Source organism: Paroedura picta, chromosome 17, assembly GCF_049243985.1.
Source record: "Paroedura picta isolate Pp20150507F chromosome 17, Ppicta_v3.0, whole genome shotgun sequence".
NCBI classification, from domain to species: Eukaryota; Metazoa; Chordata; class Lepidosauria; order Squamata; family Gekkonidae; genus Paroedura; species Paroedura picta.
Window position 1 is genome coordinate 24,815,434 of NC_135385.1, and position 19,425 is coordinate 24,834,858.

General features: G+C 58.8%; 1 protein-coding gene across 2 annotated transcripts in view; it reads left to right on the forward strand.

Annotated features, from left to right (window-relative positions):
- The window catches only part of LOC143827216 (heparan sulfate glucosamine 3-O-sulfotransferase 4-like), a 30,048-nt gene extending 16,479 nt beyond the window's left edge, over positions 1-13,569 (forward strand). The window contains exons 2-3 of one of the 2 annotated variants that reach the window (XM_077316608.1): positions 11,210-11,842; positions 12,553-13,569. In XM_077316608.1, the coding sequence (XP_077172723.1) occupies positions 11,210-11,842; positions 12,553-12,568 (649 nt within the window). In that variant the 3' untranslated portion in view covers positions 12,569-13,569. Of the gene's footprint in view, positions 1-11,209; positions 11,880-12,552 lie in introns of both variants that reach the window. The other variant, XM_077316609.1, reaches the window with a different exon arrangement.
- The last annotated feature ends 5,856 nt before the right edge of the window (positions 13,570-19,425 follow it).

Here is a 19,425-nt window from a genome sequence, read left to right on the forward strand (position 1 = left end):
TGGGGACTTAGGGGGCTGGTACCGAAGGTGAAATGTGCTTGCAGCTGAAGGAAGCTTTGAGCCAAACTCACCCAGACCCTCCTCTAGTCAGGTGCAGAGGGCCACTTGGGTTGGGATGGGGCCAGCAACACAGTGGCCAAACTCTCCCAGTCTGCCACATCTCTGCTGGGGTCCCAAAGTGCCCGGGGCCACTGGCCAGGCTCCCCAGAGATGAGACTTGCTCACGTTGTGCTGGCCCTCCCAGCAGCGGATGGGCTCCAGCAGTAGATGACATGTATATGCTGCCTACAAGGAGCTGTGTAACCTTGAACAATGAGGCTCTATCGGCAGTATCGAGCACAAATCTGTTTCCTCTCCTTGTCAAACCCCGCAGGAGTGTGTGCCACAGGAAGGGAAGTCAAAGGAGCCATTGACTTTTTAATGGGTCCTCTTAGCCTCTTTGCCAGCCCCCCCCCTCGCCTGAAAGAGTGTGGAGTTAGCTTTGGTTTGGGCTTCAGGGGCCAACAGGCCTGCTTGGGAGGGGCCCATCTCTACAATTCTGGGTGCCCCTCACCCCGACCACAAGATGGGTCTGGGCTGGATGTGTCCCATGGCAGCAAGGGAGGGGGTGGGGGCGGGAAGTATCCCATATCTGAAGGGCAGCACAAGGTGTGACTGAAGCCAGCCAGCTTCCCTTCCTGGCCTCGTTCTAGGGGTGGTCTGTGTTCAGCACCATGGGCAGCTCCCAGGAAGGCGCCAGGTTGAGCCCTGTGAGTTGGCCTGAAAAGGGGGGGGGACCACCAGGCCCCCCTTCTGGAGGGTGCCATGTCGTTGTCTCTGGGTGCGTGGTGTGGCCTGGGTCCCTCGTGCTCTTCTGGGGGGGCCCCTCAGGTCCTCTGCCGTGGGAAGACTTTGGTGTCTCTTCCTGGTGCTCTTTCTCCTTCTCCCCTCTGGGACTTGGGGAGGGTGTTTATGTTGGGGGTGGGTTTCCCTTTAGGTGTTCCCCCTGGGCAGCCAGTAACTGGAATTCCTCAGGTGGTTACGGGGGGGGGGCTGCTTGACCGGGACATTTTCTCATGCCTCGTTTATGTGTTGCCTTGAGTCTTGGCAGTAGGATGACAGCTGAGCTAATCGGTAGGCTTAAAATACACACAAAGTGTTCATTTGGGGATGGGGCTCCCCTGAGACACAGGAAGTCCTGGGGGGCTCTTGAGGAAGGGGTTTCAGCTAAAAGCCCTCCATTGTCCTCAGAGCTCCCCCACTGATAATAGGGGGTGTGAAGTGGGGCAAAATCTGCCCAACAGGCATTAAGGTAGGCCCAGCCCCCCCCCCGCAAGGGGAGCTTTACCCCATGGTCTTGTATGTCCCCCCCCCCCTGTGCCAGTTCTGCAAAAGGGAGGGGGTCCTCCCAGACCGACCGTTCTGGCCGACGGGCCCCCTGCCCCCTCCAGCGCCTGTCCTCGGGCACCTTCCAGCTGACATTTAAAGCTTCGCACAATTGAGAATCACATAAAGACCATAAAAGGGACGGACCAGGGAACACAAATAACACTGCAGGTTCCAATAAAGCAAAACCGTTTGAAAGGAAAGATTAAAAGGAGATTTCCCCCCCTCCTTTTTCCCAAAGCAAAATAAAGGATTGCCGCATAAAATTCAGTAAGATGGTAAAGGAGGGAACACAAAGCAATTAACTAAGTCGAGGGAAACAAACATGGTTAAAAACATTTTTTTTTGGCCCGGCCTCTGGAGTTCAGCGAGGTGTTTGGCAGGCCAAGGGCTGTGGGGAGCCCCCTCCCCAGTCCTCTTTCCCTCCCCTCCCCCACTGTGCCTCCAAAGGGGAGGGGCCTGTGGTCCATGTTGTGGGGGGGGGGTGTTTGTGGGGGGGTGTTCATTGGAAATGATCTCTGCTGGGCCCTTTGGGGGACAGGGCAGGGCTGTGCTCAGAACCGACCCTGCAGCCTCCAGGCGCCTCCCCTGCTGGGGTGGGCTCCTGCCAATAAAGCCCTGGCCGTCAGGTGACAAGCGCTGACTCAGGTGGATCTGGATGGGAGTGCAAATGGTCCCGCCGTAAAACAGATAGATCAGCGACGTTGAGGCCGCCATAAAAGTGCCGGGGAAGCCAGGCCGGGCCAGCCAGCTGTTCCCCTGCAAGGCGGCAGGATTTATGGCCCCCAGAGCCCTGCGAAGGATTGGCCAATCGGCTTGCAGAGCCCAGGGGCCCTTTTGTCCTTGAGCAGGAGGGGTGCCCCCCCCATCCCCGCCCCACATTGCACTCCTGTGGCTGGGCTGCCTTTGGGTTTCTCAGAGGCCTTCCCATTGCCTGCTCGTGCTCCCAAGGCGCTCCCTCTCAGCCCCCCCCCCTCAGACCTCTTGCACTGCTGCAAAGGGAAAGTGGGTAGGGGCGGGGGGGGGGGAGAGTGGAAAGGCTTTGCTTTGGCTCCCCCTTTGAGAGGGCTTATGGATAAACTGGGATAAAAAGATGTTTTCAGGGTGGGGGGAGGGAATTTCCTGGCGTGCTCAAGAACGTCTCTGGAAGCCCCCCCCCCAGGCCGGCCAGCCCATTCTGCATTCCCTGCACAGCCGCAGAGAAGCCCCCCACCCCCTGCCTCCTCCTCCTCCTCCTCCTCCTCCACGGTGCCCAGAGGCCTGTAGAGCAGGTTTACTTGAAGAGCATCACCTGTCAAGCAAAATTGATTTTGGCTCTGACTTATCTGAGATAACAGCCGAGCTGCCCGAGTGCGGAGAAGGCTCTCCATCTAACAAGCACAGTTAGGATTTCACGGCTCTCTCTCGGCGTGGAGGGGAGAGGCCTTCTGGCTCTGGCGTTTGCCTGCCTGCCTGCCTGCCTGCCTGAAGGCCCTCGGAGGAACTGGGGTGGGTCCCCCACAGCCCCTGGCCCAGCTCAAAAGGGAGGGGTGTCCAGGCATGGGCCCCTGTGCAGTGCGGTGGGGACCGGTCAGAAGGGGTTCTAGGGAGGGGCCGTGGCTGGAGTGGGCAGAATGCCCCCCCAGCCCCCCACCTCCTCCTCCTCCCCCTCCTCCTCCTCCTCGGAGGGATCCCATTTCCCTGTCCCGCTGGGCGGTGGGGCCTGCCTGTGATTTAAGAGCAGCCGGGCTCTTTTTCTTTGCCTGTAATGAAGTCAGTCACATTTTATTGCTAAATCGCCCTAATAATGGCCGCATAACTGCGCGGAAGGAGGTGTTGAGGCCTTGCAGATGAAACTATAAATCTGTGATTGCTTCAGCTTGGGGGGGAAGGTATAATTTTTCACGGCACTTGGAGCACCTCTGGCTCCGGCACTCAGGTGCAAGCGGCAAGCGGTGTTGGGCGGCTCCCAGAGGCACGCGGGAGGTGGGGGGGGAGTCCTGGCCTTGTGGGTCCCTGACGGGCCGCAGAGGAGAAGGTGCAGGGCAGAGGGGAGAGGGTTGCTTGGGGAGCCTTCCTTCTTTCCTTGGTGGCCGGCCAGAGAGAGGCCTCGCGTGTCCTTGTTCTGCTGGCAAGCGAAGCCACAGGCTGCCCTTGCTGGGAGGTGTAGGAAGCACCTGCTGCTGCTGCTGCTGTCCCTGCCGCTGCGCCTGGCTCTGCTCCTCGGGGCCCACCTGGCTTCCCAGTCGGCCCAGGAGGGTCCCGGCTCCTGGAGCACTTCTCCACTCGGCACCACCTCTGGCTGCCTGCGTGTCCAGGCTGTCCCGGTGGGCTCTGGCTGTGTTGTGTCCAGCGGCTTGGCTGCTCTGCTCTGCTCTGCTCTGCAGTTGGTTTTCTTTGGCTGAGGGTCCCCTGTGGCCCAGCCCCCTCCCTCCCGGCGGAGCACACATGGCTTTGATGCCCCCCCCCTTTGCCTTTGCCTCCCTTCCTCCCGAAGAGGCGAGAGGTAAAAAGAGCCGGGCTTGGCAGAGCGGCTGCTTCTTTTGAAACGAGAGAAGCGAGAACCCCGGATCTGTGCCAAAACACCTGAGCTGCAAGGCTTGCAACAAGCAAGGCACAAAAGCCGGCCTGTCCACAACATGCCCGTTGCTTGTGGCGGGGGTGGGGGGGCCCTGCTGCAGAATTGCTCCTTCTGTTGGGCTGCAAGTCCTCGGGCAAGGGAGGGAGGGCTGGCTGAGGGACATGCTGAAGGCCCCAGGTCCAGCCCCCAGGTCCAGCCCCCAGGTCCAGCCCCCAGCAGCATCTCCAGAGCAAAGGGCCATGCGGTGGGTGGGGTCACTGCAGGGGGGGGAGCTTCACTTTCCTGTGTTGCAGAGTGGGTTGGACTAGATGACCTTTGAGGGACTTCTGTGTGCAAGACTTTCCCCAGAGAGCCGCTGCCAGCCTGACTGTGATGGACTCTGGATCAGGCTGGGGGTGGGGAGGCCGTGGCCTGTGGCCTGCTCCCCCTAACCCCCCCCCCCGTGGCCCCTTGGGAGAGGACGAGCCTGGCTTTAAGCGAGTTCAATTACTGTCAGTTAATGAGGATTAATTTACAATTAAGGGCCTCCAAAGGGTAGGCAAGGACGTGTTAAGTATCTATCGATCCTTGCCGGACCCCAAAGGGGCGTCTCTCGGCCTCCCGCCCCTCCGCGGCTCCCTGGCAGGCGGGCAGGCAGGCGGATGGCCAGGGCAGTTTTCCTCCGGCTGCCTTCGCTCTCGGTGCCTGTGCTCCAAATGGGCCTCTTGTTCCAGCTGACTGAGTGGCTTCGTTCTGCTTTCGAGTCCGCGGCGCTGTTTATGCTCAGAGCGTCCATAAAAATGTTATTTTAGGCCCGACACCGAAGCGGCCGAACGAAGCGCCGCTGTGGTCGGGAAGGGCCGGCGCTGCTGGCTGGCTGGCTGGCTGGCTGGTTGGTTGGCTGGCTGGCTGGCCGCCCGCTTGCTCCTCCTCCTCCTCCTCCTCCTCCTCCTCGTCGTCGTCCCCGTCCTCCTCCCGCTTCCTGCCGGGTTCCTCACCGGCGGCCTGGCCTGAATGCGCGGCCGGGAGAGCTCCAATTACGTCTCATTAGCCTGACGACGGCGCGCTGCTCGCTCTGCAGCCGGGGGAGATTTCTGAATGGGCTGCCTGAGTCACCCGCCCGCCTGTTGACACAGCCCGGCCTCTCCGCGGCAGCCGCCAGCCGGGCCCGGCTCGGCCCGGCTCGGCCCGGCTGGCCCCAATTAGCTCCCCGGAGGCTCGGCTCACGCCCCTCGCTCGCCCTTGCCGCTTCCTGGCAGCGGAGCGCCTTTGCAGAGGGGCAATTTTGTTAATGGAGTCCACCCCCGAGAAGGACCGGGCGGGCAGCTTCCAAAACGGAGGGAGATTGTTTTTAATAATCTGAGCCTGCAGAACGCGGAAGCCAGACGCTTGAGGCGTCGCTGGCAGGCAGGCTGGCAGGCTCCGAGGAGGGGCCTGGCGCAAAGCTCCGGGCAGCGGCCAAGCCCCCGAGCCAGCTGTGTCCCTCCCCTCCCTGAACCGGGGAGGGAGGGGGGGGGCGGGCAGCAGCTCGTGTCCAGCCGCAGCAGGGTCAGGCAGGCAGGAACCCCTGGCTCTCTGTGGGGCAGCCATTACAGGCCCCCCTCTCCGTGGGCCCGCCAGGCAGGCTCTTGGCCTAGGGGCCGGCTACACAGATGCTCTCCTGCCCTGGCAGGGCCCTGGCTGGCCCTCTGCCCGGGAGAGGCTGCCAGGCTGTGGGATGAGGAGCTCCAGTGGGAGGGGGCATTGCTGCAGCCCCTTTGGAAGCCCCAGTGCAACTCCTCAGGGGGGGAGAGGGTGCCACAGCGTGTGCCCTCCCATTGGGGGCCCCTCCTCGGGCTGGCCTGCCCTGTCTGTCCTGCCCATCTCAGGACACGTCTGCTGGTTTCATGACGGCTTCATGGCAGGAGCTCAAGGTTTATCGCTGGTTTTTATTTGGCCTGTTGTCAGTTTTAATTGACTGTTGCGGCTTTATTGTGTTAGTCTCTCTCTGGGGCTGGACATTTTCTGGGAGTTGCTACCATGGGAGAGGCAGGGCAAGGACCTCCCCTTGACTCACCAACCCCTGTGAGGAGAAGGGCCCTCCTGCAGGGCCTGAAGAAGAGGCCGAAGCTCAGGCAACGCCTCCCCTGCAAGGCAGCTCCTCGGGGGCAGGGCCTCTGCATCAGACGCCGAAGGGGGACCCCGGCCCCTGATACAGACAGATGTTCTGGGGCGTCTCTGCCGGTGGGGAGCCGGCCTGGGGCTTGTCGTTCTCCGCAGCGGCAGAAGCGTTTTGACAGCTTCACAAGACGGCCGTTAAATCGCTGGGCCACGGAAGAGAGAGAGAGGGAGGGAGAGAGAGAGAGCTGGCGGCTGGCTTGCCAGGCAGGCTTCGGGGAGGACACCAAGCTGTTCCAGCTGCACGGACTGTGTGTGCCGGAGTTGGAATGAGGATCATAAATCTTGATTACGCTCTGTCTGTCTCTGCTGATTTGAACCAAATGCCTTGGACAGGGACAGAGTCCGCATCTTGCTGAAAACGGCAAAAAATCTGATTAAATGTACAAACTGATATAAATAATACTCTATCTGTGTTAATGCCCCAACTGTCACCTTGGGGGTGTGCATGCACACAGGCGCCAAAGCTCCCCCCCCCCGCCAGGTAGGGCAGGGGGCCCTTGCTGTCTCCTCCCTGCCCCGCCCCACCCTGCCCCTCCCACTTCCAGCCCCCGCCTGGCAGCCATGGCTGCTTGGCCGCTACACAGCCATAAGAATTTGCTCAGTCCCGGGCTGTGCAGTTCAGCCCCCCCCCGGAAGCCCATCTCACAACAGGCTGGCCAAGGAAGGGGAGGCAGGCCTGGGGACACTCCCGGGTTTTGCATGCCTAGCGAATGACACAGTGCCCTGCCAAGGAGCTGCTCCCAGGGCCCTTTGGTGCTGCCAGGCCAGGGAGATCCAGTGCTGAGAGATGCCGGTGTGTGTGTGTGTGTGTGTGGCTGCATTGAGCAGGGGGCAGGACTGGACAGCCGGCATGGCCCCTTTGGGGTCTCCTGCTGCCAAGGGTGGGTCTTCCTCTGTAGCTGGCCTCCCTGAAGAGTCGGTGCCAACTGCTCTGGCTACCGGCAGACGCCGTCCACAGCAAGTGATGGAGAATATTCTTCCAGAATCTCTGAGGCTGATCCAGCAGAGCCCCTTCTCTCCCCCCCCCCCACCGTAGTTGAAGCAGGACTCTCTGCCATGGAGATCGTGGGTCTTACATTTTTAACGCTGCACTTTGAGAATCTTCCTCTCTCCTTGGAGTAGCGGCCCCTCTCGGGGGGGGGGGGGAATTGGAGTAGCCTCAATGGCTCCGTTGAGTCCAATCCATATTGATTGTGTTTGAGCTGGGAGCTGCCCTTTGTGATCCCTTTCCGGCCTGGGATGGGCTTTCCTGAGGAGGGCAGCTGCTCTGCTAACCTGTTGGGCCTGGCAACCCACCTTTGCCATGGCTGCAGGCCAGGAGCTCTTGGGGGCGTCCTTGGGCCAGGACAGCGGCCAGCGGCCAGGGTGGGTCATGGCTGCTCCAGCCGCATCCAACGGCATGTGTGGGGGAGGAGGCCTGAGAAGGGGAAGGGAAAGCCCCCCCCCCCCCCGGGCAGCTTCCTTCCCCAGGCCCCGATGCAGGAGGCTGGAGGAGTTGGGCCTCTGCCAATAGTCTCCCTTCCTGGAGGCTGCAGGACTAGGTGCGGTGGGAGCCTCATTCGGAGACCTTGCTGCACTAGGGCTTCCGACACCCCATCTGTGGTTGCTGAATGAGGCTGGCCTGCTGTTGTGGGCCCGGGGCTGAGGGCAGCTGTGCCCCTGCTGCCCCCGAGAAACCTTGCTCCCTATTCCGGGCTCTCCAGATCCTACCTTGCCTGGACAGGTGGTGGCAGGGCACAGAGCAGTGTAGTTACATTCCTCCCAGCTGCGCTACACCCCCCTGGCCCTGCAGGGAGGAAGGGATGGGGCTTTGGGGTTTTGTCTCCCGTGCAGATAAGTGAGAGGGCTGATCTCCTCACAGAAAATCTCCCTCTTTATGGGCGGATTGGGCAGGAGCCAGGAGAAGAGTGCCTTTCACAAAAGGGGATTCCAGGGAGCCAGTAAACCACACGCTTAACGTCTGTTCCTGCTCAGTGGGGTGGGGTGGGGGGGGGAGGCACCATTAGAGAGAGATCTGTTAAGCTTCCAGAGGAGGAACAAGCTGTCCCGAGGGAGACCCAGCTTGGCCCCTGCAGGGGGAAATCCACCCTTCGGGAGCTCTTTATGGGCTTCAACGCATACGTGAACAAGACGGGCTTGGTACAAGGACCTCGGCCAAAGGCTACTCACTTGGTAGGAACCTGGCAGGAGCTGTGCTTGCAAGGACGGAACGAGCCCCAGGATCTGCCCCGGACCTGGCATGGCGAGATCGACTTGCAAATGAATCTGGCTGGGATCTGGGCAAACAGCCAGCAAGGTGGGCCAGCGACACAGTGAGAGCGGAAGGCGTGGATCACCCAGGGTTCCCTGAAGGAGGGTGCTGCGTGGGCCGCAAAGAGGCACCTGCCCGGCGTGAACTGGGGACTATGCAGAGCCTCTGCCCCTGAGCCACCTCAGGACGCTTGCTTTTCCTTGTGGGACTCAGGATTCTTTATCTGGGGCCCCATCTCATCTCCTGGTTCTGGCCTTACCCTGTGAAATGTAGATCATCAGCACAATACATGTGTACTTCGAAATGAATCACATCTGTTGTGTGCATAAATACCGTATCCACTGCTTATGAGGCCTGTACAATATGTCCGTATGGTGCAAACAAATCAACAAAACTGGCGGTCAGCAGCAGAAAGCAAAACGGGAGGCAGAAGGACCAGGGAGGAAGTGGGCCTGAACGGAGTCCTCTCCTCTGCGGCCGAAGGGGACCTCTGCGATTGGGGCTGTTGGCAGCTGGTTTCTTTAAAGCATTTTTAGCGGCCTTTTCTTCTTAAGGGTCTCGCCACAGCTTGCAGCATAGATAAACCACATAAAATGACATGTATTAAAAACATAGAAACCAAAACTTGATGCCACCGCTTGGGACTGCTAGTAAGCTTAATCAGACACTGTCCTAATAATACTGCCCTTTAAGATCAAAGTGGGGATTTCCCTGGGGAGGTTGTTCCATCACCATGGGGCTACCCCAAAAGGCCCTGTGGCCTGTTCCCATCGCAGGAGCTCCTTTGGTTGACCTCTTCCCGGACTCTCCTGGCTGTGGGTGGGGAAGGACCTCAGCATGGCTGCTTTTGTGGGCACCTCTCTGGCGTCCTGGATTGGGGCCTGGATGGAGCCCCCTTGGCTCCTGGCCCATGGGCTGCCCTGGAACCCCCAGGTGTGCTGCTCCCTCCGGCCTGACCTTATTGGGGACGGGATGGCTGCCTGCTGTTAGCAGCTGGAGCTTCCCTGGCCCCCTCCTGGCTGTGAGGGTCCGAGGCAAGGCCAGCTCTGGGGGTGGGGGTGGGGGTGGGGGCCTTCCAAGCCAGGCTGGCCCTTCCTTTGGAGTGGGGAGAAGAAAGCCTTGGGGCTGAGGCAGGGGGGAAGGAAGAAGAAGAAGGATTGCATTTCCTTGCTAGCCAGCAATGGACACATCTCCCCCCCCCCCCGCTTTCCAAACCACCTTCCAGTTGCTGTAGCAACCTGGTCCTTCCCTTCTTTCATCTGCTTCTAATGATCCTCCTATCTGTTTGCAGCTCAGTCAGGGCTGATGTTAGCCCCTTGGTGGTTAGGTAACCCTCTCAAACACCGCCTCTGGCACGGGGGCAGGTGGGTGGGCGAGGGAGGGCCCAGCCCAAGTGTGAAGTGGGGCTTCCCAAGGAACCTGCTCGCTCTCCAGAAAGGGGGCAAAGGTTGCCCCAGAGGGTGGAAGGTCTGTAGAAGCAGCCAGTTCCCCTAGGAACCATCTGCGGGGGGGGGGGGGGGAGGAGGAGGACAATGGGATGTGCTTGCCCTAAGCGCATTATGGGCAGTGCTTCAGCAGGGTGGCTGACACCCCCCCCCCCGTGCCCAGAGGGAATGATGAGAGCCATGTGCTACGGTGGGTCTGGAGCAGCAGCTGGCCTGGCTTCTGCAAAGGGACGGGCTGGCGTCCGGGAGTCCAGAGCTTAACATTATGCTCTGCATTAAGCACCACAGTTCAGGGCTAATGCTTTCAGTCTTGAATATGGATTCAGGGACCAGGAAGAGATTTGCAAGACATTACAGGGATGCAAATTGCAGCAGACACCCATCGGCCTTTCCCCCTTGCAAATTCAACAAGGGATTTGGCTGGGGGGCTTACAGCAAATAGACTTGGGCTTTCATGCAGATGGCTGCCTTGAATGGCAGGCGGGGGAGGCCAGCAGGAGTCCTCCCCCCCCCTCCACTGCCTGCCTGGGAAATGCAGAGGGGGAGGCAGGGAGGGGGTGGGGGGGGAGAGTCCATGTGCTCTGGGGTCCTGCTCTTGCAGTCAGTCTTTGCTCTCCAAGGCCAGCCTCTTCAGGCTCCACCTGCAACACCTCCAGGCCTTTCCCCTCCCTCTGTGGATGGATGGATGACCCCGGTGCTCTCTGGGAGGGCAAACCCTTTTGGCCCTTCCCTCCCTTGAGGTCGGCCTGGTGCTTCTCTCCGTGACCCCCCCCCCCCCGCCCGCCCGCCCCTCCCTCCCCACCAGAGATGCTCAGGCCAGGGTGTGCAATTCCTGCTGGCAGCTGGCCGGCCTCCTCCTCCTCCTCCTCCTCCTCCTCCTCCAGGCTCCGAAGAAGCCCCGGCCTGCCGCGCAAGGCCCCGACGCAGTTAATTATTGACGGCGCATGTGAATTTTAGATAAAAGAGCAGTCGGCGCTCCTCCTTGTGCACAAGATAGTAAATAAATTTAATTACAGGACGAGAGGCCGGGGAGCTGCGTCTGTATTATGTTTTATTAGCAGAGACATTTAAAAGCATGTCTTCTGAACAAAGAGGTCTGGTGTAATCCTAAATGTACCACTTTGGTGCACAGCTCAGAAGTGCAGCGACTTAATTGAGCAGATGGCTGCGGCTCAGGCAGGTACGGGGCAGGTTTATTGTCAATTAACTTTTGTCTCCATATGCCGATGGCACATTGACTGCGTAATGGCTTCTGGAGACCAGCGTTAACCCTTGCTGCACCCAGGAGCCCAAGGCCGGGGCGACCCTGCCCTGCGGGGCTGTCTCCTCTCTGCCTTGCCTTGCCTTGCCTTGCCTTGCCTGGCGGTGCCTCCTTGGCGGCTGGGCCGGCTGGCCGGTAGGCAGTCGGCCTTCCTCCTGACCCCTTTCCGGCTCTCTCTTGCCTTCCAGGGAGGTGATGCCGAAGACCCTTGAGGGGCAGCTCACCATGGAGAAGACCCCGAGCTACTTTGTGACCAGCGAGGCCCCCCAGCGCATCTACTCCATGGCCAAAGAGACCAAGCTGATCGTGGTGGTACGTGACCCCGTGACCAGAGCCATCTCGGACTACACTCAGACCCTCTCCAAGAAGCCGGACATCCCCACCTTCGAGGTCCTGGCCTTCAAGAACCGGACCCTGGGCCTGATCGACGCCTCCTGGAGCGCCATCCGCATCGGGATCTACGCGCTGCACCTGGAGAACTGGCTCCAGTATTTCCCCCTCTCACAGATGCTCTTTGTCAGCGGGGAGCGGCTCATCGAAGACCCGGCGGGGGAGATGGGCAAAGTGCAGGACTTCCTGGGCCTCAGGAGGGTCGTGACGGAGAAATATTTCTACTTCAACAAGACCAAGGGCTTCCCCTGCCTCAAGAAGCCCGAGGACAGCAGCGCCCCCCGCTGCCTCGGCAAGTCCAAGGGCCGAACTCACCCCCAAATCGACGAGCACGTGATCCAGAGGCTGCGGAGGTTCTACAAGCCCTTCAACGTCATGTTTTACCAAATGACAGGCGAGGATTTCCAGTGGGAGCAGGAAGAAGGGGAGAAGTGAGTGACACCCGGGGACGCCGTCTCCTAGCCAGAGGTCAGCTGCTTTGCCTGAAGGGAAGGGAGGGCTGCCTGCAGAGTCTCCTGTCCTGCCCCCCCCCCCATGGGCAGTCCGTCCTGGGACCTCCAAGCCCCTCCTGCAGGGCCAGGCCTTCCGGCAGCCTGCAGGGGTCCCATGGGGGGGAGGGGGGAGTGCCACTCTCCAGGCAGGCCCTACTTGGCCCTGTGAGGTCTGGCCCCGAGCACTCTTTGCCCACCAACCTCCAAGCCCAGAAACTATTATTTCGGGGAAACCACAAATAGGCCACCAGCAATGACTTCAGGTCTTTCCTCGTGTTATTGAAACTGTCATTTCCTCCGCTAAATGAGGGCCAGCCCTGCTGCTCCAATTTTGAGAGGTGGGTGGATTCAGGTGGAGGGCTGGTGCTTGAGACTGTACCGAAACCATGCTTCCCCCCCCCTGCCCCCCGTGACTGACACACTGACTGTGGGGGCCCACCCTTCACTGGGGTGCAGATGAGGCTCCCAGGCGGGGAGTCAAACCTTTTCTGACAAACCCTCAGGGCTGTTCAGCAGAGAGGCCTTCAAGCCCACCAGGGTGCCTGGCCTTGGGATAAGCCGCCGGGATCTGCAAGCGGGAAAGCGCTAGCCTCATCCCAAGGCTCTCGAAGGCCTGGCCCTCTATGACGCCTGCCTTTTCTTCCCTGTAGCTCCAAGTCGGCTTGAAGCCGGAGAAGCGTCTGACTTCCCCACGCCGGAGATCCATGACCAGTTCTGCCACATGCCGGCAGCCAAAGCTCCCTTTTGCACCTGGAAGACGTACCATCCCCTCTCCCCGCCCCAAGAGCAGCCGCAGCAGCTGGCATCATCGGAGAGCCGAGGGTGCCCCTCCTGGGCCCTCCTGGCGGAGCCAAGTCCAGCGAGGAGGGCCTGCGTGTGTGCGCGTGTGTGTGTTTCTGGGGACTTCGGCCTGGGGAAGGTGCCCTGGCTGCCAGAGAGGGAGGCGGTCCCCTGGAAGGGGCTGCCGGGGGAGAGGAGCTGCTTCATGCATCCTGCATCCTGCACCATATTGTCAGATGTTTATTTTTTATATGGCTGGAGCCTGTGAGACTGGGAGGGTGGAAGCAAGGAGACTTGTTCTGTGGAAGCTGGTGGCGAGACCCCTCCAGCGGGCCAGGCAGTCCCTCCCTCACCCCTTCAGGGCTGTCTTGGAGCACCCACCCCACCCCGCCCCACTTTGCTCCAGAGAGGAGATATCCTTGGGCGGGGTGTGTGGGGGAGGGGGGGAGGCCCCCTGCCTATGGTTCCTTTTGCAGGGCAGGACAAGGGTCTCTGGAGGAAGTCACCAGTTCCAAAAACGCCATCTTGGCACCCCCCCTCCCTCTCTTGATCTCCTCTATTTAAATGTCAGCATTCTCCTGCACACAAGAGATTGAATTTTGTATTTGATTTCAATTAGCAAAGCATAAATTATATTTAATTTTCTACTCGCAGAGACTGGATGATTTATTGTCCTGGAAAGCTGGGGATCTAATCGCTCAGAGACTGGCAGTGGAAGGATTCGCTGCCCCCCAGCCCCACCGCTGTGCTGACCCCCAACCCCAACCCCCCGCCTGTCTGTGTTGTCATCCTTGCCCTGGAAGTTAGGGAAATGCAACAGTGTGAATCTGGATGGAGCCCACCTTCCCCCCCCCCCCGCTGCCGCTCTTCTTCACAATAAAAGCCTCCAACCAACTGTAAAGCTCTGCTCTCTTTGGGGGAGGAGTGGGGGGGAGGGTTGGGCTGGGCTGCAGCCTTCTCCTCAGTGGCTTTGTGGTTCTTCTCAAACCAAAGGGTCTCTCTATGCCTCCCACTCTTTCTCCCCCACTGCCCAGAGGGGTACCAGTCAAGGGGGGGGGTCCGGCAAATGCAGGGTCTGCTCCACGGAGCCCCTTGAGTCTGCCTCTTTCCTCTGAGCCAGAGGGAGGAGGGTCTGGGGGGGCAGGGCGGAGGCCCAGGCAAAGCAGGGAGGGACCCTCAGTCCTGCTAAGCGCACAAGGCAGTGGGCACCCCTACCCCATTTTGTACAAAGGGGTCTGGGGAGGATCCTGCCAACATGAGGACCCTGCTGGGGAGGGGGCAGGCCAGGGGGCTTCAGCCTCTGCCAACCCATAGAGAGCCCCTTGAAGAGTGGCCTGGCCAAAAGAGAGGGAGGCCCTCCAGAAGGTAAAGACGCTCCATTCAGAAACTATCCCCCCTCCCAGCAGGGAGAAGTGGGTCAAGGGCTTCTGGGCCAGGCCCCCTCCCATGGGTCTGCAAAAACAGCACCCCCCCCCGCCTCCTGAAATTGTGTCATCTGATAGATGCCACTGGATTTTTTTAATCAACAAAATGAAGAAAGTAGTGAACTGTAAAATTGCTAATTATTTTCTAGTAAATTTACTTTTGAATAACTTGAGACACCAATTACAGGCACCATTAGGCACCATTAGTGGTGGGTGTTACGGAGGGTAGGTGGAGCCCTCCGGAGGGAGGCGAGGAACAAAGACTCTGGCATTGAGGCCTCCTGTGCTGCGGGAGCCATTTCCCGGCACTCCCTGCTGTGCCCCCAACCCTCCGCCAGATGCTTAAACAGTCATGAAATGATCAATTAAATACCACATTAAGACACATTTTGAAAACATTTGTTATGATTAAGTGAGGAGGGAGACCCCAGCCTCGGGAGAAGAAACATGAGAGAGAGAGGGAGGCTGAACTTCTGCTGGGTGGCTTTCTGCGGGCTCCACAAGAGCAGCTGGGCAACTCTTCCCCTTCTGCTGACCGTAGTTTGGCCCATGGCTGTCAAAGCTTGCAGGGCAGCTGCTGAGGGGCAGAAGATGCCACTGGGCGGGGGCAGCTCCCAGCCACATCCCCTCCCCCTTCTGCCCACACAGGCTCCGTCCCTGCCGGCTGGATCAGGGCCAGAGTGTAGCTGCACAGCTGCCATTGCTGTGATGCCACAAGCAGAGCCCCATGCCTGGCGTGCAAATGAGAAGGTGGAGAAGAGATCGCCCTCCTGCTTCGTGGGGTGGGAGAGGCAGCCCAAAGGATCTCAACTGAAGAAATGGAGGGGGGGGGTGGCTACTCCAGACCAGCTGGCCAAGAGGCCTCTGGCCAGGGGGAGCTACTGCTGTGTGGCCAAGATGGTCACCTGTCTCCGTCTCCCTCCTTTGCCTTTCCTCTTCCTCTGGACCAGGGTACAGGAGGCTGCATGCCTCAGCCGACGGGCATGGCCAGGAGTGCCCACTTGCTGCAGTCCAGGGCATGCTTGCTCAGAGGGGAGGCCCACAGAGCTCAGTTGAGCACAATCCCTGGGAAAGCTGCATAAGGGACACAGGAGTGCCGAGTTTCCTTGCCGAGAAGCAAAGGGGTGACAGTTCCAGGCAGGTTTACGTCCAACACAAAAAGTACGATTTATGCAGCTGCAATGGGGAAGGTGGGGGGGGGGGGCGGGGAGATGCTCCTTTCCCAACACATTCTCAAATTTGAAAAGGGGAAGTCGTGGGTAGGGGGTGCAAAGGTTTTTCTCAGCCGGAAGAGGACAAAATGCTGTGGGGCCTTCCTTCTGTGCTTCGACAGGATGATGAGGCGGGATCTTTTTGTGGGTCTTGTCTGCGGCTGGGGAGAGGACCAGAGGAGCAGAGCACGTGGGCCCAGTGGCTGCTGCCCCACTCCTCCTGGCCCTCTCCTGCTCCCTCCCACTTTACTCTGGGGCAGGTGACCCTCCGAGCAGCACCTGAGCAGCCACCCCTGTGATCCTCAGCAGGAGCCCCCTCCCCTCCCCTCCCCTGCTCTCCTGCCTCCCTCTCACTTGAGCCTGTATTATAACTCTGCATCAACAGACAAGCGATATTGTGTTAAGAACATGACAAAATGCCAGGAGCTTCCTGATGACACCAGCCAAATGGTAATTTCTGCTTCAGAAATTGGTCATTTATTTTGCTGGTCCCTTCCTATGTTCAAATTAGATGAAGTTTAATATACTGTAAAATTGAATGTATTCTATCCTTTTCAACCCGCCCGGCATGCCGGCCGTGATTTATGGCTCCCGCAAACCTCCAAATGTTAAATAACCTCCTTTCTGAGGTGCTGCATCTCCTGCCAAATACCTCCACTATCGGGAGGCGACATTTCGCCAGCGCCGTTCCCCTCTTGTTTCCTTCCTTCCTTCCTTCCTTCCTTCCTTCCTTCCTTCCTTCCTTCCTTCCTTCCTTCCTTCCTTCCTTCCTTCCTTCCTTCCTTCCTTCCTTCCGAGGTGCCACTTTGTGCATGCACCCCGAGAGTGTCGGGAGCAGCGGTTAACTCATTAGATCGAGTTTTAAAAGCAGTCATATTAATTGGTACATTGATTTTCTCCTATTAACTGTAATTGGTAGGGAAGCCTTTTTGTTCCTTCCCAGGCAAGACTTGTAAATTGTGATTTACATTTTTAATCGGATCCTGAGAAAACAGCAGAAGCCTAAAATGAGAGAACTCCTCTTGGAGGAAGAGGCCGGACCGGCGTCTCCCAAGAGGTGCTGCACAAGCAACAGCCTCTCAAGCTCTCTGTCTCTCTCACACACGCCGTCCACGACGCTCCCTTTGGCTAGGCCGGGTTTGGCCTTCGCTCCCCCCACCCACCCTTCTTAGTTTCTCAGCCAGTTGCTCTTCTGCCTCTTCTTCTAGCAAGGCGTCCTCCTGCCTATCTCTGGTGAAATCCTCAGCATCCAGCTCTGATTTATCCCTGTCCTGTGCAGGACCACTTGCTGCAGTCCCAAAACCTACTCACCCAACCTGCCGTTGTGGCTGGGCTTCAAGGTCAGTCTCACCTCTATGCTGAAACTCTTGCTCTGAGGGCCATTTGTGATTCTTGAACATTTGCCGGTTTGGCTCCCAGCCTGTTTGCCATTTGCGAGCAGGGACCCGGTTCTTCATCCACCTTAGCAGGTAAGGACAGGGCCTGAGGGCCTCCCTGGCTGGACCATCAGTCTAATCCCAGTCTAATCCCTCATGGCTTCTTCCATGAGGGGTCAGAGCAAAGGCCAGCGGGGGCAGAGGCACAGCGCTTCCAGGTACACTGCGGCATCCCCCCTTTCCTGAGGTCAGCCTGTGGAATCTATTGAGTGCCTGTGGGCTGGGCCCCCTGCAGGACTGAAGGCAAGGCAGGGACTGCAAGTGGCCCGTCTTAGGCCCCCGGGGAGGGGCATGGGCTCCCCTCCCTCCCTCCCTCCCTCCCTCCCGCCTGTTCCTGGCAGCAGGTGGGATCCCCTGCCCTGCTCAGGTGGCTGCTGCTTCCAGCTGTCCTTGGCCAATCAGAAGGGCTGGCAGTGCAGATGGGGGGGGGGGGTCTCCGCCGAGGCCAGTTGCAGAGGAGCCCGCCCCCTCTGGGAGGCCCTCTTTTCAGGCGGCACAGCAGGGTCCTGCGTGGGCTGCTTCTGGGCCTGCTTGGGGCACCGGGATGGCTGCAACCTCCCAGGGAAGCAGGGCCGGCAGGCTGGCTGGGGTGCTGTGCACCAGGCTGGATTGTGCCTTAACAGAGATTTCAATTACTTCCTAACCTTCAGCGGGATGACGACGGGTGTGACATCCGGCTGGCTTGTCACAGTTAGCTGGCCAGGCGGTGGTGTTTTTATGCCTCCTGCTAAATATGGCCTTTGTTGTGCATCATTGATCTTGGAACATATTCGGCTGTTTACAACTTTGATAATCTTTGTGTAATCTTCAGGGATAATTGAATTCCTACAAACAGAGCAGCATTATAAACTCCAGTACATTTAAATGCTCCCAAAAACAAACCCCTTTCTGCCCAAACAAGACCTCCTCTATGTAATGCAGATTTGGAGAAAGACACACACACACACACACACACATGTCAGCCCTTCTTCAGCCCCTGCTAATTTGGATCAAAAGACTGAGGCTTGGAGGGAGGAGGGCTGAGATTTGCTGCAGCTCATGAGTTTCTTTTACATGCAAGGAGACCAGAGAGTAACCTGCTCTGACTCCCATTTAGTGCAAATCCTTTTTAACATCTTTTTCTATTTCTGAAAATTAGCGTTGCTTCAGCCAAGTTCCTTGCCTGGGCCTGGTCCCAGTGGAAATTCCCAGGCGGCTGGTGGCCCCAGGGGCCAGGTTGGGGCATTCCTCCAGCTCCTTGGCAAAACCGGCTGAGGAAGGGAATCCCCAAATTTGCCTTGCTGACCAAGGCCAGGGTTGGCCGGCTGGTCACCGACCTGGGTTTTGGAGTGCTTGTTCCTCTTGGCAGGCCCTTACCTGGAACCAACCCAAAGTTCAAGGCAAGCTTTGGAATTCCCTGTTCCCTGTCTGACCTCTCCTGTTTTACTGTTCTTTTTATGTTTGCCATCTGGTGGAAAGGCAACATCATTTTAAAGCAATCAATAAAATCAAGGAACACGCCAATTGTGCTCCTTGGGCCCTTCTTGCGCAGGCCGACCTTGCCTGGTGCTCAGGACTGAGTTTTGGTGAGGAGAACTGGGCCCGCCCTGCCCTGGTTCTCGTCCTCCAGAGCTTCTCCAGGGTCGGGTTGTGGTCTGCCCCCATGTCTGGACTCTACTTTCCCACCTAGATGGTGGGTGGAGTCCCCAGAAGGCCCCCAGAGACTGGCTGTGATTTCGGCAGTCCTGCCATCCGCTGGGCACCTGAAGGCTATCTCTAAAGCCCCCCTCCCCTCCCCTCCCCGCCCCCCTCCCACGAAGGCTTTGTGGAGCTGCCTTCTCCCCGAACACAACCGTGGGCTTTGGGGCTTTGTTCCTGGGCCGCAGCTGCGCTCTGACTCTCTGGGATGACATTTCCCCTCGAGAGCAGAACACCTTATCAGCCAGTTCTGTGCTAAGGCCGGGCCTTGTCAAGCATGAAATTATATGACACTGTCTTGACCTCAGATTTTCTACAGTTAATATCTCGCACAGAATACAAACAGCCACTCGGAGCTGTAGGGTTTTGTTTTTTAAACGGTGTTGCTGGCGATTTCTCCGTCTCTGCTGCCCGTTCTGCTGCCCGGCCAAAGACCTTGCAGGGGAGAAATCCGCCTGGCAGGCAGAGCTCACCCGGGAGAGGCTGTGGACGGGTACGGCATGGCGTGAGCCTTATTTCTGCCTTCCGTGGTTTCCCCCTCTCTGCACGGCCCTCCGCTTCTGCCTGTTTTCTTCCGTTCTCTCTTTATCTTCATTGTTCATTCCCATTTGGCTTCTGTGAGAAACACTTTTCTGGATCCATTTCTAAATCCCCCTGATCCAATTAAGATGAAGTTCTCAGGCACCAGGGCCCTTCGTCAAAGAAACAGGAGGAGAAACCCGGCCTGGCTGGCAGAGTGGAGTGGCTGGGCAAGAGCCCCGGAGAGGCCAGCTGAGCCTCCACCCTGGCTTATGCACACACACACATGCACACACACACACACACACACACACACACACACTGTGCCAGGAGGTTGTAGACCCTTGATGTGGGTGGTACCTCTGCTGCTGGCAGTGGGGTCACCATTTCCAAATGCTCTGCGATGTAAACACAGCCTCCGTGCAAGTGAAGGCCAACTGGCTCAGCCTGCTTCTTGCTGGAGGTGCGACACCCAC